This window comes from Euprymna scolopes, chromosome 5, assembly GCF_053919585.1.
Source record: "Euprymna scolopes isolate OS-2025 chromosome 5, ASM5391958v1, whole genome shotgun sequence".
Lineage (NCBI taxonomy): Eukaryota > Metazoa > Mollusca > Cephalopoda > Sepiida > Sepiolidae > Euprymna > Euprymna scolopes.
In genome coordinates, this window is record NC_136486.1 from 126,556,225 (window position 1) to 126,583,724 (window position 27,500).

At 33.1% G+C, this 27,500-nt stretch overlaps 1 protein-coding gene across 2 annotated transcripts in view; it reads left to right on the forward strand.

Moving 5' to 3' along the window:
• LOC145276966 (uncharacterized) overlaps nucleotides 1–27,500 on the forward strand; it is a 541,458-nt gene that overhangs the window by 282,758 nt on the left and 231,200 nt on the right. For both annotated transcript variants that reach the window (XM_080128509.1, XM_080128510.1), the window contains exon 4: nucleotides 26,387–26,529. In XM_080128509.1, the coding sequence (XP_079984635.1) occupies nucleotides 26,387–26,529 (143 nt within the window). The remainder of the gene's footprint in view (nucleotides 1–26,386; nucleotides 26,530–27,500) is intronic.

The following is a 27,500-nucleotide window of genomic DNA, read 5'->3' on the forward strand; positions in this document are numbered from 1 at the left end:
ACGCACATCAGTCTTGTTACTCTGATAATTTCGGAACAGCTGCTACGTTCAACAGCGATGTTTATCAACATGCGATAGCATAAAGAATTGAATTTCATCTAACCTTACATCTTCGGCTTCGGTCAAATTGCATGGACCTTTGTCAACCCGATCTAATTTCTGAGCTAAACTTACAATAAAAATACAGAGACATGTCATCTGCTACTTAGTCATTTACTTAGCAAATGTTTTTGTGTGTCTGTTGGGGAGGGGGGGGCAAAGTGATCTGATGTTACAAATTTTAACCATGCTGTTGCCATAATAAACGTCGAGTAGGGTTATCTGGCGTTGTCCATGCCTTATATAAAAAAACAATACAAGTAGTAATGAAACTAATATACAGGGTGTGCCATAAGTCACGCACCAAAAAATTAAGTGATCTGAAACTGTAAAATCTGCGGGGCAAAATATATTTTCTTTTCTTTGGGTATAAGATACATCTTCTTTTATGATTGTATCAGCATGTACAACGTGTTTTTCAGTTTATTGGTTAAGTTTGGTTTTAATAAATAACGTTTATTACTATGAGAATTATTTAAAATCCTTTGGTTGTCGACTTATGGTCCACCCTGTGTATATATATATATATACTAGCAGAACGAACACCCCATAATTTTATTGTAACATATTTCTTCAAACTGAAACATAATTATCAAAGTATACTAACGCAGATAGATATGAAAAGTCTTTATTAAAGTTTGCGCCTATTTCCATTCTATGGAGGCCAGGCGCGAACGCAGACCCCACAATTTTAATATGCCATCCCTATTTAAGTTAAAACATACTTATCAAAGTATTCGTATGTACATCTATATCAAAAACACTTGTAAACGTTTTTTTTTTTTTTAATTTTTAAATTTTTTATTTCCATACTTTGTGAACCAGGCGCGAACACAGACCCCACAAGTTTAATGAATCACTGTTCTGCCAGATCAAACATGCCCATTCCTGTGTCTCGATACATCTTCTATCATTATATGTAATCAGTTTTTTTTAAATAGTCAACCATATAGGAGCCTATTCGTGACCAGACATACACACAGACATTCAGCTTTATTTTATATATATATAATGTGTAAACAATAAGCAATTAGTGGTCTATCTACCCAACGGATAGAACTTGTAATCTTTTATTATATTTCTCACAATGCGCCCGACTTGAACGGAGCTTAATGAGATTATTATTATTATTATTATTATTATTATTATTATTATTATTATTTTATGTATCTACATAAAATTTTCTGTAAATACTTTCTTTTTTTTTTTTTTTTTTACTTCGACAGTGCTCGATATGTGAGTAAAGCTAGATAGTAAGTTTTAATTATATATGGCAATTAAGCTGCACAGAATTTTCAGCGTTTCATTCTAGTGAGGATTCGTCATGCTATTGCCATACATATTTTCAAAACTTATATATATGTATGAAGAGTTGGAATGTAAACGCAATAAATCTAATTTGTTTATATTTTGACATTAGACAATAAAGAACAAATATATTAAATCTAAAACTTTTATATAAAGCTTCTTTCATTGGAAGAAATAACACATTACACCGGTATCATATTTTGGGAAACGTGATTTTAGGGTGTAATAAACAGGCCAAAATCGATCTACCTAAGGGAGAGAACTCACAACTATGTTTAGTTTGAATATTTACTATATTTCTCTCAACATGTCTGCATTAAACAGAGCTTAGTGTGTGTGTGTGTGTGTGTGTGTGTGTGTGTGTGTGTGTGTGTGTGTGTGTGTGTGTGATAATATATTTTTTTTGTACTTTTTCGTAATAAAATTCACCAGTATTAATTAGCTCTCGTTGAGCCTTGAAGAGTTACCTTGCGAGAATTTATTCCCTTCATATATACATCATCACCCCACATTAAGGGACGTGTACAAATACCCCACATTTAAGGACGTGTACATACACACACACTAAGTGCTTTTCATATATATATATATATATATATATATGAAAAGTATTTTGTGTGAGAGAGAGAGAGAGTCTGTTACCTATGGACTCTGAAATAGCTTAGCTGATTTTTTATAAATTTCATATAAATGTACTTCATGTGTCTGGAAGTGTTCTTAAATAGGTTTTGTATCAGAATAGCTCTGATAATCAAAAAAGTCCCATTAAAGAAGGAATAGTCACATTTCGATCAAAGTTAACAGTCTTATACAGCCTAACATCACAAGTGCATTTGAGAATTTTTATCATCCCAACACAAGCAAAAAGACTCAACACATAAAATCAACATTATGTTCTTTGATAAGACATAGACGCATTTGAAATGAATGCTTTTGTTTAGAACATAATTGAACTATGATGCTTGACTCTTGCATTTTTAATTTGAAATCAAGCCATTATATAAAAAATACTTTTATAAAATCAATAGTAGGTTCTGTACAGTGCAATATAAACTACTACAGGGAGGCATATGAGGCTCCCTCCCGTTGTACTGTGGTGTGTGTGTCAGACTAGAGCAGTTAATCAATTTGATTGAAAAAAATGGGCCATTTCATCAATTCTGTTTACAACAAAAATATTTTCTTTGATCTCCCATTTATTCCCGGGCAACGTCGGGTCTCCCTGCTACTGTGAATATATATATAACAATCGATTCATTTTTATACTATTTATCACGTTTTAACTCGATGCCTACCTCTTTTGTTTCCATTTGGTGGTTTCTATTTCATTTCATTTTTTACTTATATTGTGTTTGATTTTATCCTCCCTCAGCTAATAATAAGAAAACTTGGTTTATATTGTTCTAGAAATTCTTGTGTTGAGCCAAAGTGGAATGGTTATCTTTGCACTGTCACATGTCTTTCATTCATCGATCGGGTTGGAATTCTGCAGGAAACCCATGGGCAAAATGCCTTAGACCAATTTTTCTGCCACTCATTCTGCAGAAACTGTCCGAAAAGAAATGAATTTGTAAATGGATTCCATAAAGAAAGTTGGTTACTGTTGTGTGTGAAGAGGTGAGGGTGACGTGAGGGGAAGAACTGATAGGATACGAAGGGGGGAAAAAAGCTACAATGAAAAGAAAGGAAATCGACGAAAACGGAAGGAAAAAGAAACGAAAGAAAAATAAATAAATAAAAACATCAAAGAAAGAAATTAATTAAAGCAAAAATTAAGTAAAAAAAAAAAGGAGAACAAATGGAAAGAAGAAAAAGAGAAATAAATCTAATGAAAGGAAATGAAGAAAAGAGGAAAAAGAAAAGAAAGGAATAAAACAAATATAAATCAATGAAAGCCGAAAATAATTTTAAAAAGAAAAAACATCAAAGAAAAGAAACAACAGAAAAAGATGTAAAACAGAAAAAAAGTAGAAAAGAAAAGAAAGCACCGAAAGCAGAAAAGAATAAAGAAAAAGAGAAAAAGAAAAATAGTAAAAGCAAAAAAATTGATGAATAAAGAAAAGAGAGTTAAGCTTCGAATAAAGACTGTACAATGAATGAAAAAGAAACAGACAGTCATGAAGGTCAGTTACTTGCCCTTAGTTATGAAATCTCCTGCCAGGAATCACTAGACGCCAGCTACATTATGTCTGGGCACGTAATATAAATAAAATCTTTCATGTGCTTCGAGTAACAATAAGAGCAGATTAGTTTACTATTTCATGTTTAAAAAGATAATTTTTGACCAACATGATTGTATTATGTTATTGGCTTCTTGCTGCCTTCAAACAACAGATAATCCCTGAAAGAGTGACTGTGTAATGAGGAGTTCTCTTCGATTCTCTCTCCTCTGATCTTGAGCAAGTAGTACAATGGGGAAAGAGGTGGCTGGTTACTTTTGATGCATCTAAAACCAAGCTTTTATCTTTACATCATCAACGCTCTGATCTCCAACTGGCATCAATTGAAATGAATGGCTCTCATCTTGGGAAGGTCTAATGTTTTGACAGGCTCCTGGGCTTGACCTTTACTCCTGATCTGAAATGGAACACATTCATTAAATCTGTTGCCAAAGCCATTGGAAAAATGGTGGGATCTTTCTATCGCTCCAGTAGATATATCACTGCTTATGCAATTCTCTATCTATATAAGAGCCAGTTACGTCCAAGGATGGAGTATTGTTGCCACATCTGGGCAGGAGCTGCTAGAAAGGACTTGTCCTGCCTTGATAGAGTTCAAAATAGACTTTGTGGCCTCGTAGGGGATGTCCTTTTCTCTTCCCTGCAACCTCTTTCTCACAGAAGAGATGTTGCAAGTTTGTCTCTGCTTTATTGTTATTTTTATGGCAAGTGCTCGACTGAGCTCCAATCTATGGTCCCCCGTTCGCCAATATTTCACAAGGAATACTCGTCTAGCAGAAAACGCTATCAATAATCCCCCCCACTCTTTATTTGTGCCTAAACCTAAACGTAGATTTCATGAGCAAAGCTTCTTTCTTAGAACTGCACGCCTATGGAATTGTCTTCCGTTGTCCTACTTTCAAGCTGTCTACAATATGGTTGTCTTCAAGTCTAATGTAAACAAGTTTTTGATTAGCCGTTCCACTTAAGTTAACAAATTTACCAAATTTCCATTACCAACGATTACTATATTGTCCAATTGTCTAATGTACACTCTTTAACCCTTGCCCTCGAGTGGCTCCTGGGCCTTGATAAGTGGTGATGCTTATGTAAAAAAAAAAAGTTGCACAATTATAACAGCATTTCTTCCGAATCAATTTTACTGGAAATCTGACATGCAAGATGCTAAGAAATATAACAGTAATAAATGGAGAAGGACTGATTATTTTAGGGTTTCAATTCTCCCACACATCCAGGGTAAAATATATGAATGAATACATCTTCCACATTAAACTCACTTACAAACAAGTTCACGTCTATATATAGACAAAAAAACACTTTTTTGTCTCGACCTTTTGAATACTATTTAACTCTTTCCTTTTGGGTGTTCTATCAAGTCATAAATGTTTATTTATGGATTGGCTTTGTTTCTCTTTTTTGTTTAATTTTACCTCAGTCGAAGTTCTTAGAAATCAAGACCCTCCCCTTTTTGGGGCAAACATTTGACCTATACATAAGATACTGTTACACAGCGCGGTGCACGGATGTAAATGCACACGAAGTGACGTCACCAGTAAAGAAAAAAAAAGACTATAAAAAGAGAAAGAGAGCAATCACGTGAGAGACTTGGAGCATGGAATAAGATAACGTTCGAGATCTCGTGAGAAGTGTGAAGAACGTTCTAGATCAAATGGGTGAGGAAATATTGTTGCTGCAAAGAACAAGTTAGTTGGAGTTATTTCCTATTCTTTGTCTTGGTCTCCTTTGTGACGTAGACTGCACACAACGAGTGTTGGTCCACGGACAATGTTACAAGATGTAGATATTTTGATATTCTATTAAAATTCTTCTTTACATCTCAAACACTGAGTTAATAAAAAAAATGAGAACATAATTTTTCTCTCTCCAATCGACCATTTAAATATGTAATAGTATATCTTTCTTGTGGTCTCTTGGTCTTACTGGATTCCAAGACAAGAATTCATTTTGTCTGATAGTGTATCCAGCTTTGCGCTATTACTTGAGGGACTATCACTTGGAGAAGGTGCACCATTCCTCATAAAAGCTAGTGTTGGTTAGTGTTAAAATGTTTTTGATTAATAATGAAGGTATGACCCCAATGATTCCGACGATCCTATTTATAACTTACGGTTAGGACAATCAACCAATGAGAAGCCTCCAACTTTATTATAAAAATATCGAATTTTGGATTCAAGTCAGTTCGCTGTCAACATTCATCTTGAAACGACTGAATCATGACTGCATTGATTCTTTGCCGCCATCTTTGTTATTAAGAATTACTCAACACTCGAGATCGTGACTACATTGATTTTTCGCCGATTTGATTTACTACCGCCATCTTTGTTCAACATAATGTCTCAACACTTAACAGTTAGCCATACCGAAGAGATCGTATCTAGGCCATGAATATACATGTAAAGCCTATTCCAAAAGTAAGAGCAAATCTATCCATAAGCTAACAATTCCTTTCAGACTATTTTTACACATTGATAAGAATGAATACGTGAATCACATCATTTCAAACAATATTAATGCATAATTAAACATTAAAGAAATAATGGTCCACAGAACTTTAACATAAATTACCATTCTTAAACTTATTCCTCCATAAAAATAAATAACGACATCGTTTACAACTAAATAACACCGGTAAACTACGCATTTTATAATAGTGCTAAGTGTTGTATCACTGGACGTATTAGATGTATGTGCTCAGATCTAGAAGAACGGTTTATTTAGATGTCTGTGTAAAATAAGCCACGTGTCTCTAAAATTCTAGATTATCAACTCATCAATCATTATTATGTTCATCGATATGACATCTGTCCAATTTCACGCCCAATTGAAGAATCCAGGTGAACAAACTACATTATGAGGAAAATATCAAACGTCATATTTTACCCTTATTTCACCTTTATTGCGCCAATAATACTAGATTAGCATAAGGGAGGGTGATACGCTCTGAGCAAGTGTCGCTTTTTCAAAACCACGCGCTGAAGGAGAACAAAATCTTGTTAGCTTGCATTCTGGTGATTTAGAAGTAGGAGACTGAATGACATTTGGTTTACTTCTTAACCTTATTCAATGTTGCATATCGAATAACTTCTGGGGATGATAATGCTGATGCTGATGATTTTCGGTAAGGGATGCCCTTTTCTCTTCTCTGCAACCTCTTTCCCACAGAAGAGACGTTGCGAGCCTGTCTCTGCTCTATCATTATTTTCATGACAAGTGCTCGTTTAAGCTCCAATCAAAGGCCCCCCCCTTGTCAAACTTTCACGAAAAACACTCGTCTAGTTTAAACCACGATTAATAATTTCCCCCACTCTTTATCTGTGCTTAAACACACATTTAATGAACAAAGCTTATTTCTTTGAACTGCACACTTGTGGGACTCTCTTTCGTTTGCCTACTTTCCGGCTGACAACAATATAGTCGTCTTCATGTCCAATGTAATTAAATTCTTATTGAGCCATCCCCTTAAGTAATCCAATTTACTAAATTTCCACTACTTACGATTACTATGGTATTGTCCCATTGACTACCGTTCAATCATCACCCCTTATCGTCAAATGGTCTCCAGGCCTTGATAAGAGGTGACTCCTTTGAAAAAAAAGTTGAAGATATTATGATACTTGGCAACGTTGTGGGTTATGTTTGTTTGTTTGTTTTTTTTTTGCAGCAGGGTGTCTCTCTGAAATGATCGATATTAATTATTAATAATAAATGCAAATACGTTTATTTGGAGTTGTAAGCTATAGAATATATATCTTAGAAGAGAAATGTTGTTTCAAACAAAATGGTATTATCAATCAATAGAAGCTTCGAATTGTAAAACTGATGAAGGATAGAGTTTTCCGTTTGATATACAATCCATAGATGTCTTGAATTGAAAACATTTGCAGACGAAGAATAAAATTCCTTTTCATGTGGACATGAAAGATTATGTGCAGGAATTCTATTTATGGAGTGATTCCGGTTTCTAATTGGTCAGTAGCAGAGCGTTCTCCTATTTGATTGGTCAGTACCTATCACCCCTGTCTATAATAGAACCTTCCAGTTTTTTGTAATCATACCCTCCCATTATGTTTTAATGTTGGAGAAAGAGTCTCCTTGTTGCTTCGAGACTTGGATAGAAAGTACCAGTCAAGAATCCATTCTTCACAATCAGCCTGACAGATGCGGGGCCAGGAACTGGCCCAGTACTTGTCGGACTGAGGTACACCACCTAGGTATCATCGAGGAAGTCCATCCTCTCAGGCCTTGCCACCTGGCATTTTGATGGGATAATTTTATTGCTTGCTGTCTGAGGCGCCCTGACTACAGAATGCTGGTGGGGATACACACGCAATTTATGTCAGGCAAGAGTGCTCCCCATTAGAGGAGCTTGTTCAACATCCCCACTTTTCCAACCTTGTGTTACATCATGTTAAGGTGAGCAGCATGTAAATCTTTAACCTGTCCATTATGCCAAAAATCTGTATGCAAAATAGATGCTGTTTATATCAACATCTCAAGTACATTATTCGGAGAGATGAAGGAGGGGAGTCTCCTACTTGCTATTTTTAAGAGTTATGTTTTAACACACGCGCTAATTTTGCCTCTAAATAAATTCATACTTTCGTTCTTTTCTCTTCCATTCTATTCGAACTCTTGACATTGTGTCTTCATCCTCCGCAAGATCATCTCATTATAATTTGAAAAGTCTTGTTGCTTTACACGTCGGTAATAATCAAAATAAACACAGTGGTATAGTTCACAAAAAGTGAATTTAAAAAATGTATACGTCATGATTTTGGGATCATAACTGCCAAGAATCACTACCCGTGATTAGACGTGTTAGATATAACTACATTTATCGTCTCTTGGTAAGTAAGTCCATTATTCTTAATACGTGTAGATCAACTTACCCCATTACAAAATCTAATATCACAATTCTCATGCATCTTTAAGAACGATACATTCCAATTGCGATTTTATTGTTGTAATGGGCTTGTACGGAAGCACTCAAGAATTGTATGACAGGTCTAAGTTCTTCATCGGGGAGGATGCTCGTAAGAGTTCTTCTATGCATGCCCGTCACAGTTGAAGAAGGAAAATATTATTTTTAGAGTTGAAGAGAATCAAGAGAGAAGCGACAAGGGACAAACAAAACAAACTAAATAATTAAATATTAATAAAACAAACTAAATAATTAAATATTAATAAAACAAACTAAATAATTAAATATTAATAAAACAAATTAAATAATTAAATATTAATAAAACAAACTAAATAGTTTAATATCAACAAAATAAACTAATTCAATATTAACAAAACAAACTAAATAATTACATATTAATAAAACAAACTAAATAGTTTAATATCAACAAAACAAACTAAATAATTTAATATCAACAAAACAAACTAAATAGTTTAATATCAACAAAACAAACTAAATAGTTTAATATCAACAAAACAAACTAAATAGTTTAATATCAACAAAACAAACTAAATAGTTTAATATCAACAAAACAAACTCAATAATTAAATATTAATAAAATAAACTAAATAATTAAATATTAATAAAACAAACTAAATAATTAAATATTAATAAAACAAACTAAATAATTAAATATCAATAAAACAAACTAAATAGTTTAATATTAATAAAACAAAATAAATAGTTTAATATCAACAAAACAAACTAAATAGTTTAATATCAACAAAACAAACTCAATAATTAAATATTAATAAAATAAACTAAATAATTAAATATTAATAAAGCAAACTAAATAATTAAATATCAATAAAACAAACTAAATAGTTTAATATCAATACAACAAACTAAATAGTTTAATATCAACAAAACAAACTAAATAGTTTAATATCAACAAAACAAACTAAATAGTTTAATATCAACAAAACAAACTAAATAGTTTAATATCAACAAAACAAACTAAATAATTAAATATTAATAAAACAAACTAAATAATTAAATATTAATAAAACAAACTAAATAATTAAATATCAACAAACAAACTAAAAAGTTAAATATTAATGATTGCTCACTGACTTTTGTGTACTGTTTGGATTATGTAAATCATAAACAAGTTCCCATTAGTGTTGGAACGATTAATCAAAATCAAGAATTGGAACCTTTTAGGGTATCGGAATCAGTATCAGAAAAATTTGAATCTATTTTCTGATTTTAAAAGCGACTCCTTATTTTTATGTTTGTATTTTTTTTTTTTTTTTTTGTTATTGCTTAAAACTTAATTTTCCATTGCTACTAATAATGATAAAATGATAAATATTTGTTGTTTTCAAACTACTAGTAAAACTAAAAGCTAGAGAGTATAATAAATCATTTAGGTAAAAAAAAATGATGCTGGGAAAAATGGCACAGTAAAATAGCACGAGTGGACAAATAGAAAAAAAAAATGGCAAAATGTGAAAATTTCATAATGGGTTTAGTAAATCGTTGTGTTCAATGAACTATGAGGAAAAGATTAGAAACAAAAATAAAATATAAGATTCATGTAATGTACACCTCCCTACCCACAGAGAAAGTTAACTTTTGTGAAAATATATGCACACATTACACGGATATTTATGATAATCTGAAAATTAAAAAAACAACAAGTGAATAATTAAATAGGTAGAAATTTGAAAGGAATTGAAAATTGAATTGGAATCGGAAAAAATATTGGAATCGTTCCATCACTAGTTTCCATGCAAAATCTAAGAATTGTTCCTTATAGGTTAACCGATGATGATATTAATGGCTCCTTCACCCTACACCAAGAGTTGTATTCAACAGTATGCAAAATCCCCACAAATTAATAACCAAATCATATTCGCAACTTTTATTCACTAAGCTGGAAAATAATTTGTCCTTATTAAACAAAACAACGGCTTTTATTCACAAAGCCATTATTTTTCTTAAACATCATGAATAAATATTTGAATATATAAAGAACCTCAAGCATAAAAAAACTTTTTACACAAATTACTCGATCAAGCAATAAATAACCCGGAAAGGATTGAAATGTTTTATAACAAAACAATCAAACCAAACACCATGAATAAATATTTGAAGATATAAAAAGAACTTTAAGTATAAAAACTTTTTACCCAAATTACTGGATTTGGCATTAAATAGCCCCAAAAGAGTTGGTATGCCATAAAATAAAAACAACCAAACCAAACAAACCATTTTCTAATTACCTGCACCATTGAAGGTGGAAAGAAAATGGGTGATTTTGGTTAAAATGTTTCTGTTGTTGTTTTAACAGACCATGCACCAAAACCTTTTTTTCAGTGTAGATGAATTTTGTTACAATGTAGACAAAAGTTATGAGCACACAGGAATATCTCCAAATAGACATGTAACAATATTATAATATTAAAAATATGACTTTAGTTCTAGTCCATACCAAAATTATGAGTTTTAGCTGGTGCACCAACCACTAAAACCACTAGTCTCTCCAACTTAAATAGGGTCAAAAAAAAAAAAAAAGAGCCTCTAAGCTAATAGATCCCACACTATCTACCAATATCTGGTCCCTACCCCATCGCCACAATGGTGAATGCCTTTGCTAGTTTTACAAGTAATTTAATGAAATGTGCTCCAACGAACTAGCTGAACATGCTCACTTAACGTAAATACCCTTGACATACCAACAAGCAGCAAAATCTCACCGCTTCACTGTAGAGATTCCAAGATGCCAGAAAGTTTTTGACTTTAATAGTTTCTTATTTCGAACCGCCTACCTTTTGAATTCCATTTTTTCTTCCTGTTTCCCGTCTATACTAGCATGCAGAAGTTTAAATGTAATGTGAACTAATATCTCGCTGCGCAACTCCCTACCCGCTTCTTATCCAGGGTAGATTCTTATGTCTATGTAGCAGCTTTTTTAAAAGTGAATAAAAGTTTAAAAATAAAAGAAAGATCAGGGCTAAAATTCTCCAGTAAGATCTGAGGAAATTCTGGAAATGATTATGAACATGTCCATGAAAAGTTTCGTTGAATAACCCATCATATCTGTTACATGACTGAAAAACAGTTTTGTGAAGTTGAGAAAGTTTTGGAAATTATTTAAAAATGAGAATTCTGGACAGTGACTCACAAGCGAAATCCTAGAAAATGTGGGGGGAAAAAATGTATCAAGAATATGAAAACTGACACTGAAAATTCGATCAGCTCTGTGACATGATTGATATACTATTTTTTTAGGTTTAGAAAAGGAAGTTTCTGATAGTGTAATTCAAACTGATGAGCATTCGGGATGCGATGTAAAGCAAAATTGTATGAGTGTTCTGTTCTGATTGATCTGATTTAAAGCTGGAAAGTTTGAATGAAATTCGAGACGAAAAAGGAAAAGAGAGAAGGAAAACGGGAAAAGAAGGGAAATAGAATAGAAAGATAGTGTGAAAAAAAAGAAAGAAAGAAAAGGACAAGAGTTAAAGAAAGAAAAGGGGGACAAAACAAAAGATAGAAAAGAGAAAAGAAAGAGGAAAAAGAAATTTGAAAAAAGGAAAGAAAGCAGGAAATGAAAGATATAAAGAAGAAAGAAGAGAAGATATTTAAAAAAAAAAACAAATGAAAAAAAGAAGTTAGAAAAACTGAAAAGAAGCAAAATAGAACTAAAAGAGCAATAAGAAAGAAACTGAAAAGATAAGGAAGAAGAACAGAACAGTTTTCATATTCTTGGTACATTTTTTTCTCCACATTTTCTAGGATTTCGCTTGTGAAAATAAAAGAAGGAAAACACAAAATAATCTAAAAGAAGAAAAACACAAATCAGAAAAGAAAGGAAAAAGAACAGAAAATAAAATATATATATATATATATATATATATATATATATATATATATATATATATATATATATATATATATAAAATAATAAAAAAACGGAAAACAGAAATGTAATAAACAGGAAAGAAACAAAATAAATGAAAAGAAGAAAAAAAGAAAACAAAGAAAAAAATTAAAGCAAGGAAAACAGAAATAATGATTGTTTTTGAAGCTGTACTTTAATAGCAATAGAATCACTCCACCCGCCTCATTCTGAAAAGAAGCAAAACAATTTGTTTCAGAAATGTTATATCCTTTGATTATTGTTTGCATTTATGATTTCAATCTTAAAACATTTCGCAGAGCCTTCAATTATCATTTGTAAGTCATGAGTTGTGTCCCCTTCTGAAGGTGCTTACTTAGTGTTAACTATCTGCTCTCCATGTAGGGTGAAATAATTATTCCAGGATAGTACTACAAAAATGAACTGAGTTCTTTCCCTTGCGTCCTTGAAGTCTATCTTCATTTGTTTGTAATGAAGTTAAAGATTTTGGGGTTTTGCGGATAGCATTTACCGTTTTCATATACATTTTATCGTACAAGCAATACTTAAAACAAGAAATAAAACAAAGGTAATATGCTTGAAATACTATTTATTGAATGCAGATACAGAAAAGCTTGCTTCCTGTTGGATTGTGTGCTTACACAAGTCCAAGAAAATCTGAAAAGGTGTGCACATTAAAAAGTCGAGAGAATGTGTCTCACATAGTTTGAATTTTATACATGCGTTAGACACGTATTGTCGGGCGAAACGACGAAGGAAAAAAAACAACTTTTTTTTTTTTAACTCATGTTGACCCCTAACAAGGCACATTGCCACTTGGATGTAAGGGGCTATTATTTGGGACCATGCCTAGGAAATATTAACAAGATGTTGGTTTACGTTACATTGAAACTTCTGTGTATCAGTTCAGTTAGGGAAGCAGGTAGCAGGGAGGGAATTCCAAGGTCTAGTTGGGTTAGAGAAGAAACTATTAGAGTAGAAAGCTTTCTGGCATTTGGGGACCTTAACAGTGGAGGGGTGTAGTTTTGCTGCAAAGCGGGTTTGTCGAGGATATGTACGCCGAGAGAACACAAGTGCAACAAGTTCAGCAGAGCACATTCGATTAGAATATTGTAAAACAGGCACAGGGATGGAACATTGTGGGACAGGGGTTGGAGCTTAGTTGACAAAGTGGGATCGAAGAGTCTTTTTTTGGACCGTATCCAAGAGCATTCATTAGCGTAGAAAAAAAGGGAGATAATTAAGTATGGGCGCTCTGTGGTGTATTAGAGTGCATGAAAATGTTGGTAATGCTACAAGATGACTCGAAATAGCAAGAGAAATGTATGACGTTGATTTGCCATGCGACGATGGAAAAAAAAACAGCGATTCTAATTATCTTCTTTATTGCCATCACTTGACCTTTATTTATTTGTTTTTACCCGGGAACTTAATGACTTCATGCGAATACTTTCTCTAATGATCACCCTTACGTTGATTTGTTTTTCGTTTGCATCTACTCCAGTCTGTCACAAGACACTTGCATGCAATAACCTTCAATCAGCTTCTGTCCTTCACAGCTTTTAATTTGTTAGTAAATAAAAAATTTAAAACTCAGTTAACAATAGTCGTCAGCTCACAAAATAAATCCTTAGCTCATTCTCATCCTTATGACAGTAGATATCTAAACCCACTCAGCTAATATTTAGCATTGCAGTTGCTGGCAATAACGAACATACACTTATTTACAAATGATTGATTAGTCATTATTGAAAAAAATATTTAGTATTGACAAGGCCCAACATCACTTATATATATATATATATATATATATATATATATAATTCAATAAAGAAAAAAAAGATGATATAAAACTATATAGTAATATATATACATTTATTCAATAAGGGTATACATCAATTGTGTTGTAGAGTATTTCTAAGCCTAATGCTTCTCATCAGAAGAGAAGATGCTTGGTTACATAATAGGGATATAACATCTAGCGATAGTGACATTAGGAGCGAAATAAAATATTGAGGCTGTTTGGGAGGACTAAATTGATTTTTGTGATATAGGAGGAGTATAGTTTTATCATATAATGCAGGTAGATATATGACATATCTGTCATAGTGAGTTTAATGCTATAATGTGTGATTTAGTCAGGCGAAACTACAAAGGAAAAAAGTGGCTAAAATGTGTGATTAAACTATCAGGGAGAATATAGGGTACGTTAATTGAAGATAGATGCTTATATCATTTGGTCATACGCCGAGAACATCACCAACATGACATCCCACAGCATCAAAGCTAGCCTGATCACCGCCATCCACCGAGTATTCGCTGAGCTCCCGCCAGCACTTGTGGAAAAGGTATGCTCCCAGTTCTAGACCGTATCGAGGCAGATTGAAGCTGAAAGCGGCTACATTGAATAAATGCTAGCTGTACTACATAATCAAGTTACCTGAATTGATTTTTTCAATAAAAGTTTAAAAATAAAACTATAGCATTGTTTTCTTTAGGGCGACACTTTTATTGTTCTACCCTATACTCTGGTGACTAATAATTCTAGCTAAGATTAGCGTAGACAATCAAAGGTGCAGTGACAAGGATGACCATAGACCCCTCTCCCCAATTTTTTGTGCCTAATTTTGTTTTGTTAAACTTGTTTTGCGAAATAAAATATATAAGACAATTAGGGAAATTAAAGAACAATATCTTATCTCTGATATATGTTTACAATTTTTGGATTAAAATTTTTTTTTTTTTTTTTTTTTTTTAGGCCTCATCTAGTAACTAACCAATGTTTGCATCATTGGGATGAACTGGTTAACAAAGAATATTTTCCTGAAGAAATATTCCTTATAATCCTTTCAAGATAAGCAAATCATCTTCCGGTTATTTGTGAAACTAAACAATACATTTTGCCAGTCTTTTATATAGACGAGATATGAAGAATGGAAGTTGACAATTTCTTACTTTCTTTACTTCTCATGCTTTCGTGTTTCGAAGCCAATTACCATTATTTAATAGAAAATATTCGAAACAAGAATTGATATTTTTAAGATGCGGCCATCCAATCTATGCTTTCAGAGATAAAAATGCTATTTCAAACTTAGGCGTGACTGACCGACGGACAGGCAGACATGCTAAGATGCTTCTTAAACAAAATGTGCTATATTTACATATTTAGCAATGAAGCATGATATTTTGTTTTATTTTAAATACTATTCTCATCTTGGATGACTAGTGGTCAGAATAATCCAAATTATCAAGCTTCATCTAAAAAATTCCGGAACACTGACAGACTGACTGAGGCATTTACCGTTTTAAACAAGAAGTGGAAACTATTTGAGGCAGACATGCTGACTGCTTGGGTTGTGGTCTGAATTATCAATCCTCATATAAAATATTCTAGAACTCGAAAAGCGGCAGTCTGATCAGTGAACCTTTTATAGAGATGTGTAACAAAATCTATGTAGCAAGATAAGAGGTGGGTGTGTAGCTCATTGGATTGTTAAATTTCCACATGATGCTAAAGGTTAAGTAGAGTGAAATTTCCATTAGAATTTGAAGAAGGCTATGTGTCAGTTTTGTTTCATTTTACTTCAAAGTTCTCAAAACTCAAGGGACTAACACTTGATCTCTATATGAGATGACTAGGTGTTCGAATATTCCATCACAATTCTATTTTATCTCTCAAATATCTCATATATCTTTTTGTCTCTTGGTTTTACTGAATTTCAGGACAAGAATACATCTTATCTGATGGAGTATCCAGTTTAGTGCTGTTACTAGAGGCAATATCACTTGGAGAATGTGCATTATTCCTTGTAAAAGCCAGTGTAGGATAACCATACCGTAGGGATTTTAATTGGGCTTCGAATACCATGTTATTTATTTAGTCAGTTTACTTGTAGGAGGAAGTATATCCTCATGCCAAGTTGTCCTGACGAATACTTACACAGGAAGACCTTAGACACTGGAGGATAGTGTCTAGCAGGCATTTGAGTTTTCTCAATGTGTCTTCCATGTGTCCTGGCTATGACATCACGTGCACAAGAAAGCGGATGTAGCAAATGGTAGGAAAGATTGCTTGCTTTCATCTGAATCACCAGAAGACAGTATAGATGCTTTCTCCTTCCTTTATGGCAAAGAAATTGTTTTTTTGTGTGTGTTTACATGTATACTGTGAAAAAAGGAAAAAGAAATAAAATAGCAAAGAGATTTTTTTAAACTTCGATTGCATTTGTTGGTGTTTTTGTTGTAAAAACCTCCGTGAAAGCGGTTAAGAAGAAGAAGAAGAAGAAGAAGAAGAAAATATATAGGAAATAGAAACGTCGGCTGCCACATCACCATATAAATATAACCAACTCATTCTGCAGTCCAAGTGCACACACTGTAGTAGTTAAAAAATGTGTTACCGTGCAGATCATAGAACACTACATCTATGCTAAAGTAAAATGCATCAATTAAATCTTCACATTTAGTTTTGAAAAAGCATTTTCCAAACTGAAAAATATTTTGCATCATCTTGAATAATTCAAATAATCCTCATCTTATGCATTCCAAAACATAAATTATAACAGACTGATTGTGTAACAAAGCCGCTAACGCTGGGAGTAGCAGTGGCAGCATAAAGATATGCAAATGACTAAGCTGGGTGTGCGAAATAACGTCACAGCAGAGATAAAAGGACGTGTGGTTCGGAAAAGAGTGTTTAGAGAAATGGTGTACAAGACGTGACGAGAGAAGCACTTGGTCAAGGCGTGGCCAATGTTCAGATAAGCACGTGTTGGAGACGCATGGGTGATGTCACAACAAGGGCAAAATGCTACATGTTGCCGGAGAAGGAAAAATTAACTGTTTAAATATTTAGAAAATAAATGCGTTGTTGGAAATACCACATATAAAGGTTTTTGTTTCTTTGATATAATGACTATGTTAAAACTGATGGTATTAATCTTTTATGCAAAAAGTGGAGACGATTTAAGGCAGACGTGCTGATTGCTCGAGGTTATTGTAGTGAATGTCTTTGGAAAGTATAGAAAAGCATAAATACATCTTGAAAATAAACTCATCCATAAGAGTTTTTCATAACAATCCATTATTATTGATTCATGAGGAACACTTATAGATCCTCGGAACTTACCAAACATTGAATCCTTGAAATGAAATGGTTGACTTAGAATAATTTCACCATATAATTTCCCTTAGGAAATTTTATTTATAATTCTTTCTGATAAACAAATTGTTTCCCAGTTATTTATGAAATGAAACAATGTATTTTGTTAGACTTTTTCGTCTAATATGAAGAATAAGTTTACTATTCATATTTTTTCCATTTTTTTTTTCATATTTCCAATGTAAATTACCATTGAACAAGACTTATTAGCTAAATTATTGTAACTTGAAGTTCTTAATGATTGTTTTAAGCTGATTATATAACCAGAAGGGTTTTATTCATTGTTCCAGGTCACTCTACATCCCGTATCATTATCCTCATTATTATTATTATGAGACAGGATAATTGGTTCTGTGCTATTCAAGTTTCACGTATGCCTCCAAGGAATCGTCTGTTTTGTATCAAAAATGTGCAGTTAATTAATACAAGTATATTTTGCAAGAATTTATAGATTCGTTCAAAAAGCAAAAACAGAAAGATGGCTGCTTTTTCCCCCCTTCCGTAATGAAAACATTACATTTTTTCATTGTTTGGATTTGGTCTTTTCAACCAGTCTTGCAATACAAAACATATCGTTTTGTTTGTTTTCTCTTATTTATTTATTTATAATTTTTATACGGAACAAAACGAGTATTGTGGGGGAAAACTTTGGTTCCTGAAGAAAGAACAAAGGGAAATAAAATAAAAAAGAAGCTTGGTTTTGAGTCTATAATAATCACATTCGTACGTGCCCATACAAATATAAAAGAAATAAATAGACACCTTTATTATCTATAAATATAAAAGCGAAAATGTATGTATGTATGTATGTGTGTTCGATTTTTCTGTGTGTCTACAAAAGGCTTCTTTCAGAGAAGCGGTCGGTCGGTTCACAACTTTTTAAAACTTTTTATATCACATACAAATCGTAATATCTCACACTTAACCACGAAGCTCGCCTATCTATTTAATTTGCTCGATTTCGGGAAGATAAATATTCAATATTTGTCGCTCGCCGCATGTGGGTTATTCTTTTTCCTATAACATCTTCGGGGGGGGGAGGGGCATTCAGCAGTAAATACTATCCCCGCAGTCAAACCTGACCTCATTAATTCATTAAACCGAGCACCTGCTAAATCCAACTAATTAAATAAATTCAAACGTGCTTCCGTTAGCATTTCGCGGTGGGGCAATGTTTAACGTTGCACTTTTTTTTTCACACTTTAATTTATAACTTTGCCTCAACGGTTCGGGTTCGATCCTCATACTTACTTTTTTTTAACACCCCCAAACACCCGGGCAACGCCGGGTACCCCTCGCTAGTCATTTATAATGGAGAGCATTACTACTGTCGATCAAGGTGGCAATTATCGTCCAAGTCAAATTTTTTTTTACCCTTTGTTCTCAAGTGGTCTCGGGTCTTGGTAAGTGCTGACTCAGTAGGGCTATGACAACAGTACATTCTTTTCATTGTTTTGACTCTCCAGTATATATCCGATATAGACACAGATAATCAACTGAGAACCACATCACTCTATATAAAAGCATGTAAGATATCAATGGATACACACTCGAGAGTAAAAAAAAACAATGAAAAGAATATGCTGTTGTCCTCGCCTTACTCATTAGTAACAAAAAAAAAATCTCTACTATTATATAAAAGGAACTTTGTCTGCGCGTGCGCGTGCGCGCGCGCGCGAGAGAGAGTTTGTTTCCCCATAACTCGAAAACGGCTGGGCCGATTTTTATGAAATTTCACACAAAGTACGTTATGTGCATAGCAGTGTTTTTCTATCGGTTTTGTACCCGAACCGTTTTGATTAGTATCGATAATAAAAAAATAATCCGATGCAAGAGGGAACAGGTGATTTTGACCAAAGATAACATTGCAAGTGCATTTGAGAAGTTTTATTACCACACAAGAAGAAAAACCCGACATATAAAATCAACAGTAGGTTCTTCGATTAAAAGAGAACAAGACTGGAGCTCAGTCGTATATTTTCAATGGAGAGAGAGAGAGAGAGAGAGAGAGAGAGAGAGAGAGAGAGAGAGAGAGACTGATTATCAACATCTCTTTGTTAGAAAAAGGATGTAGGAAACAAAAGAGATCATTCTCCCTCCACTAGATTTCGAAGTCAATTTTGTTTTCTGCTAAAGCAGGAAAGAGTGATCTGTGCAGCACCTCCCATAATGTGGTAGCAATATTCCATACGTGAAAATACTTAACTGTTATATAGGTAAGAGATTGCATCTGAAGACAGATATTTTCTGGAACGTTTCACACGACCGTTTATCAAAACCGCCATCTTTGTTTTCCAGTCAATAATATAAAACAACAAGTAAGGGAGATAACTCTAAGCATTTAACACAAAAACGGAATTCTTTTTTTTTTTTATCTTAATACAATGGAAAACGATATAACAAAATAATCCAAACCTTTCCCAGCGACCAATTGGATATACGACTTCCATTTTAGATCTCCTGGGCCCCCGAAAATCAACAGATATTAGACAATTTCTTTAATGACCTAATCCCTGTTGATTTTGCGGTGGGAGTTTAGTTCTGTCCAGTTCTAGAAGGTCCACCCTCGCAGGCTTTGCCTTTTCTCTTTGAGAAGGGATTATTTTATTGCTAATCGTCTGAGGCGCCTTCGCCGGGGAACGGGGCTGCCCATGTACTTTTTGCAGGTTAGAGTGCTCCTCTTTTGGGGCACTGAGTTTTGAATCCCACTTTCCGACCCTGATGTCTAAGTTCTTGCAGAGAACTAAATTTTTCTTTCTTTTTTTTTCTATGGTGAAAGCGTTTTCTTCAAGAAGACGGACATTCATTTCAACTGGATGTTTTACGAAATATTTGAAAGAAACTTGCTTTAATCTGTAAAATATCTTCAACATGAAAGTGTTCCAAAATATACAATCAAAAACTGCTTAAAAGTAAGTAAAAGTTTTAGGTTGACCAAATTAGTCCTCTCAACTAAATCCAATAGAAACTATATAGACTAAAGGAATGTAATAAAATTGAATTTTGTGTCTGTGAGTTACCTCCATCTGTTCCAGACGTCTGACAGCCATCACTGCAAATAAATGACACATTATCAAATATTCAACGTGGTTTATTGATTTGTGTCCAAAACGTTTTCGGTTATAAATTTATTTTTATTTGCCAATAAATTCGTCCATAAACTAAAATTTAACCTATCCGTCCTAATACACAGATGATATTTTAAGTATTTATTACATATAACTAGAAGAATAATCGTTCCAGGATGGGTAGAATTAGTTTCATGAATCAAAGAGTTTTGAACAAACTTTGTCTTCTAATGATTATCAAACATATAATGATACTAAACTTTATGTTTAGAATTCTAGACAGAAAGATAATACTGAACATCATGTATCATTTTTGGTATGACTCGACCGAGAATTGAACCCTGCTCTTTCGGTCCATTAGTGAAAACTCTTTATCATTATTCGAAATAGAGACACATATATACAGAGTGATTGGAAATTAATTCCCTATAATAAAAGTGTATTATTGAAATCATCTATGTTTGATGTATAGGGCGAGTAGAAAGTAACACAGTATATACTTGAAATGTATTACTGAAATATAATTCTCACAAGAAATTAATAGAGGATGGAGCGTGAGTTATAAGGCAGCACCTTTATTTTTTCTTTGGCCCTCATATTCCACGAGCAATATTTTTTGACGAAGGGGAAAAAAGAAAAAAAAAATGGTCATTGTGAAATCAGTTGATGCGGTTCCCAGACGACTTGAAGAGCGAGCGAGTGTCGGATTCTGGCACACATATAAACTTCTAAATGAAACCTCATGCTATATACGTTCTTATTGTACTTGCAATAACCCTCATCCCTGAGTGGCTTCCGGGCCTTGATAAGTTGTGAAAATAAAAAAAAAATTAATTTCTCGTAAGAATGATATTTTCAGTAATAAATTAGTAGCACTTAATAAGAGAGGTTACTTTCCAGTCAGCCTGTAGATTTATAATTTAGATGTGAATGCAAAAGTGAACAAATTGAAATACATATACTATATAATAAGAATTAGTAGGGAAAACCAAAGTTTCCCGGAATTGGATGATGATCAATGAATATTTCACACTCCCATATTTTTATTTTCTTCAAAATCGGTGAAATTACCCATTTTTCAATCAAATCGATTCATTGCCTGCTCTAGTTATGAACCCATCGCGGTCCTCCGATAGAAAGCTTCACATGCCTCTTAACAGTAATTTATTCCAGAATACACTGTAGTCTACATTGCACTGTAGAGAGCCTACTGCTAATTTTATAAAATTATTTTTTTATATATAATGACTTGAATTAAAGTTTAAAATGCAAAAATCAAGTATCATGGTTCAATTGTGTTTTAAACAGAAGCATTCATTTCGAATGTGCCCCTGCCATATCAAAGAACATACTGTTGATTTTATGTGTCTGACTTTACTACTTGCGCAGTAATAAAACTTCTCAAATGTGCTTGTGATGTTAGGCTGTACAAGGTGTTAAGTTCGGTCAAAATCGCCTGTTCCTTCTTTCGTTGGTTTTTGTTTTTGATTATCGATAGTTATCGAAGATATTCTGATACAAAACCTTTCTAAGAAGACTCCCAGACACATAACGTACATTTGTGTGAAATTTCATAAAGATCGGCCAAGTCAGTCTGTAGGGAACAAACTCACGCACACATACACACAGACAAAGTTCTTTTTATATAATAGTAGAGATAATATAGATTTAAATGCATGTGCGTGATACGTTACGAAAATACGTATTTGATAGTGATGAATATCAATAGAGGCTGAAGAGTCCCACATAGGCGACCAGAGACTGGTTCATTTGTTTCGGATTTGAAACTGACGGTACCGATGTTTCTTCTGATCTACTGTAACACAAACATGAATATATACTTGGTAATTGTATGTAGATACAGATATGAAAAGGGTGATAAGGATGTGGAAAGACAAAGCAGGATATGAAATAAGTTCAGTGAAGTCTTCTGCGAATGACAGCAACGTTCATTTAGTAATCGCTTCCGAGAATCATCCCTAAGCCGCCATTCTATGGCAAACGCCATTCTAAAATTCACTCGGCCGAAATCCATGCACTCAAATTTGAATCCTGATCTTTTGCAACCGACAATAAATCATGTTTCTCTTTTATCATTGTTTCCTGGATCCCGATTGACGGGCGGCGAAGGGGAGATAATCGACCGATTCCCTATCAACTTTACTTACACGCCATTGCAACTTCTCTGCTTACGTCGCGCTTGTGTCGCTGTAAATCTTAAGTTTCTTGTTCGTCTATTCTTTTAATGCGGATTTCTTTCTTTATCAATTATACTAGGAAGGGGGAGAGGGTCGGGAAAAAAAATCAGAAAATAATCGGCCGTTTTTCACTTCAAGAGAATCAATTTTCTGTCTGTGCCTTCAAGTCATAAATCAAGAAGTTTCATTCTGAAGAAAAATAAATATTTCTTTTCTCTATTGCTTCCCTTCTTTTGTATTTTTTGTCATCCTTTCAGACCATATCTGTGTGTGCACACGCGCATGTGAGTGTGTGTGAGTTGTGTGGTGAGTGTTTGTGGGTGCAGACCAGGTTGAAATTTTGTTACTGCATTATTTCCATTGATAGCTTCGGAAGGATATATATATTAATATATCCTCTTTTCTAGTTCAACAGTAAGGAAAACAAGCAACTACTCTAGGTGAAATCACACTCTGAAATAACATCATTTTTTCCTGAGTTTATTTTCGTATTTGTTTTTTGAACTTTTTTAACCTTGAACTGAATCAGAAATGCGGTTAAGGATTATGCAACTCTTTCTTCATTGGGGTTTCCGCAAACAAGACCCCTTATGATGAATATCCATTGTCTCTCAAAACAAGAATATGAATATACAATTATATATATATATATATATATATATATATATATATATATATATATATATATATATATATATATATATATATATATATATATATAAAAATGGTCATTGTGAAATCAGTTGATGCGGTTCCCAGGCGACTTGAAGAGTTAATTAGATTAAAAAAGAATATTGAGATTGAAGTCCACATATAAAGATGTACAAGGTAAAATGATAAATTTGTCGCCCTAGAGAAAATAACACTATAGCTTTATTTTAAAACTTTTATTGGAAAAATCTGTTCAGGTAACTTGAGTATGTAATAGAGCTGACATCTATTCAATGTAGTCGCCTTCACCCTCAATCACTGCCTTGATACGGTTCTGGAACTGGGAGCAGTCCTTTTCAATGAGCGCTTGCGGGAGCTTAGTCAGTACTCGGTGGATGGTGGCGATCTAGCTGGCTTTGGTATTGTTGGTGGTCATGTTGGTGACGTCCTCGACGTATGACCAAACGAAGTATTCCAGAAAATTCAGGTCGGGGGAGGAGGGGGCCAATGAGAGAAGGGTACAAAGTCGTAACAATTCTTGTGAAGCCAAGCCTGAGTCTCTTTGGATTTATGTGCCGGCGATGAGTCAAACTGCCACACCAGCGGCCACCTGATTGAACCAAGGGATCACCACACTCTTCAGCACATCCGGGTACACTTTGGTGTTTACTTTCAAGCCAACTTCGAAGATATGAGGTCTTCACTTAAAATTACACCAAAGACCATAACTGTGGATGGAAACTTCGTTGAGCTGTGCGCTCAAGCATTGAACCGTCTAGATTTGCATGTTGAGGGTGCTGGCAAGGTTCCTACTGTCATAACTTGGATCGGTAGAGAGCATGAGTTGTACAGCTGTGCATCTCCGATCTCGCTCGTTGAACATTGTGTCACTTTCGGACATTATAGAAGGCTCCTATCGCTCCTGGGATTTGTACACAACTAACCAACTAGTAGATAGTCTACAGCAAAAAAAAAGGAAAACCGGTTTTCATCAAACGGAAATGGAATCATGTCGTCTTTTCTATGGCAGCAATTTTATCGTTCCGCCCTGTATTTCCACACTAACACGATGTTATTAGTGAAGTTGGTAGAAACTTAGTAAAATCCGTAAATCTGGTAGTATGTACATTCGTAGACCTGGTAGTATAGATCTATAGTTCTTTGAAAGATCATGATAAAGTTGCTGCTGGTAAAATCCTGCAGTGTAGAAATTATAGTTTGTAGACTATTTAGTAGATTTAATTGAAAAAGTTAAAGGGTTAAAATTTAAAATTGACGTTAATATCACAATGTAAGAGGTATCCAATGACTTTCCTTTCAATGGGATTAAAATTTGGGAGGCTGCTTGATGGGTGGAGTGGAGGCTTAAGATGAGGTAATCTGGTACTGGGCATTAAGTGGAAAACGTCGTCATGAGTATAACTGAGAGAGGTGAAATTTAGGAGGTAATAAAACTGTGTTTATCTAACGAAAATAGACGCATAAATACATATGCTTATATAGCACATACAGTAAAAGAAAACACATATACGTAGGTTTAAGTACCACGATATTGTCGAGATAAACTATGCATCGTTCCGAAAATAGTGCTATATTTAACATTTTACATTGTTTTACATTTTTCTTTTTTTTTTTCTTCATTTCATTTCTTCTCTTTATCTTCGTTTTCTATTCTTTTTTGTCGTTTATTTTGATCTTTTTTTCTTCATGTTTTTTTTCTTGTTTCTTCATTTTAACTTTCGTTGTTTCATTTCGTTGTTTCATTTCTTTTCTTTGTTTCTTTATCCTTTCCTCTCATTCCTTGTAATTTTTCTGTTTCTTTTCTTGTAACTTTTTATGTTTTTCTTTTCTTTTTCTACCGTTTTCTTTCTGTTCTTTCTTTCTTTGTTTTGTGGTTTTCCTTTTCTCTGTCTTTCTCTCATCATTTTCTTTCATTTTTCACTTATCAATGTTACTCTTTTTTGCCTTTTCTTTACTTTTTATTTTCTTTATAACTCATACCCGTTTTATTTCAACCATCTTCCATTCATTATCGTTTTTTTTTTCATTCATCTTTTTAATTCACATCATCTGGTATCCCCTTCATCTTTTCACACTCACCATAATTTCCCATAAAACCCCATCAGCTTCTTTTCTCTTTATATCATTTTCTCTCATCTTTCTTTTACATTTTTCTTCTTCCTCTTCTATTCTTCCGTGTTATTATTTTTTTCTTTTTCTTCTTTCTTCGCATCCATCTTCTTCTTCCCATTCATATTCTCCTTTTTCGTCTTCTCATTCTTCTTCCTTCTTCGCATTCATCTTCTTCATCTTCTCATTCTCCTTCTCTTCCTTCTTCACATTCATCTTCTTCTTCTTCTCCTTCTCCACATTCATCTTCTTTTTCTTCATTCTTCTTCCTTCTTCACATTCATCTTCTTCATCTTCTTCTCATTCTTTCTCTTCACTTCCTTCTTCACATTCATCTTCTTCTCATTCTTTTTCTTCTTCTTCTCCTCATTCTTCTTCCTTCTTCACATTCATCTGCATCTTTCCACTTTGATCTCTACTTCATCCCATTTTCCAAAGATCTCCCTGCCACAAAGCATTATCATTCGTTCCCCCATGAAATGGTCTTTTCAAAAATATCCATATTGCATATTTTCCCCTTTTTTATAATCTAATAAGAAAGACATATCTATGTAATTTCTAATTCCTAAAAAAAAAATACCGTATCCTTGGTAAAAAATAGAAAATCACAATGTAATGCCATTCTATTGCCTTAGAATATACTCGTAATACAACGCGATATTATATTGAACGCATTACTTCCTATGGAGCAAACCATATGCACTTAAAAAAAAAAAACTTTTCTCCATTTTTTTTTTGTCTCCAGAGTTATCTACAAGTATATTGCTTGTATCAATGGCATTGATCAGTACTGTCAGAAGAAGGCCGTGAACCTACTTAGTGAGATGGTCGAGAGAATGGTGAAGCCGACTAAGAACATCCTTCAATGTGATCCAAAAACAGTTCTTGGTAAGTACTATTTACGTTTGATTTTTGGGAACCCTTTACTAAAACAACATTAGCAATTATCAAACATAGATTATCTTGGTGACCAAGTTTAGAGATTACATGCCAAAAGACTGACACGTTCACAATTGTTGAAAAATTAACTTTTCTAATTAAAAATGGCGGAATTAATAATTGGTGCTAAAAAGTCATTAATAACGGCACAATTTGTAATCATTGGAAAAATAATGTCATAATCAATAATGTCCTTATACAAATTGTAATTAATGGCATAATTTACAATAATTGAAAAGATAATTAGATGTTGGTACCATGTATGTAGAAAATAAAATATTGTCAAAATTAAATATTTTATTTAAAAATAAGAAAATGTATTAATATTCATTTTTAATTTGACGCAATTTAAAACTATTTGAAAATAATTAGATATAAAAATTAGTCATAACTATTAAAATAATGAAAATCAAGCAAAATTTACAATTTGAAGATATAAGATATCGGGACATTTTCTCTTTACATATTTATATAAAACATATCTTTAACTACTTTAACTAATATAATATTGGCATATTTTTAAAATGTTTCAAATAATTAAATATTGATAAAGAATGTTCAATCTTTCGTATAATTAAATATTATAACATTTTAAAAATATGTTTTGAATCATAAGATTTCGCCTAGATATAAAAATAGTTTAAATAATTAAATATTAGCAGAATTAAAAAAGGTTTTAAATCATTAAATATGGGCCCAATATAAAACTGGTTTAAATAATTAAATATTGGTACAATTAAAAACATGCTTTAAATCATTAAATAATAGCACAATATGAAAATGTTTTAAATTATTAAATATTAACATAATTGGAAAAATGTTTTAAATAATTAAATATTGCTAACGTTTTTTTTATTTTTCAAATAATTAGATATTGGTGTAATTTGAAAACTACTTTAAATGATAAAATATTTTCACAA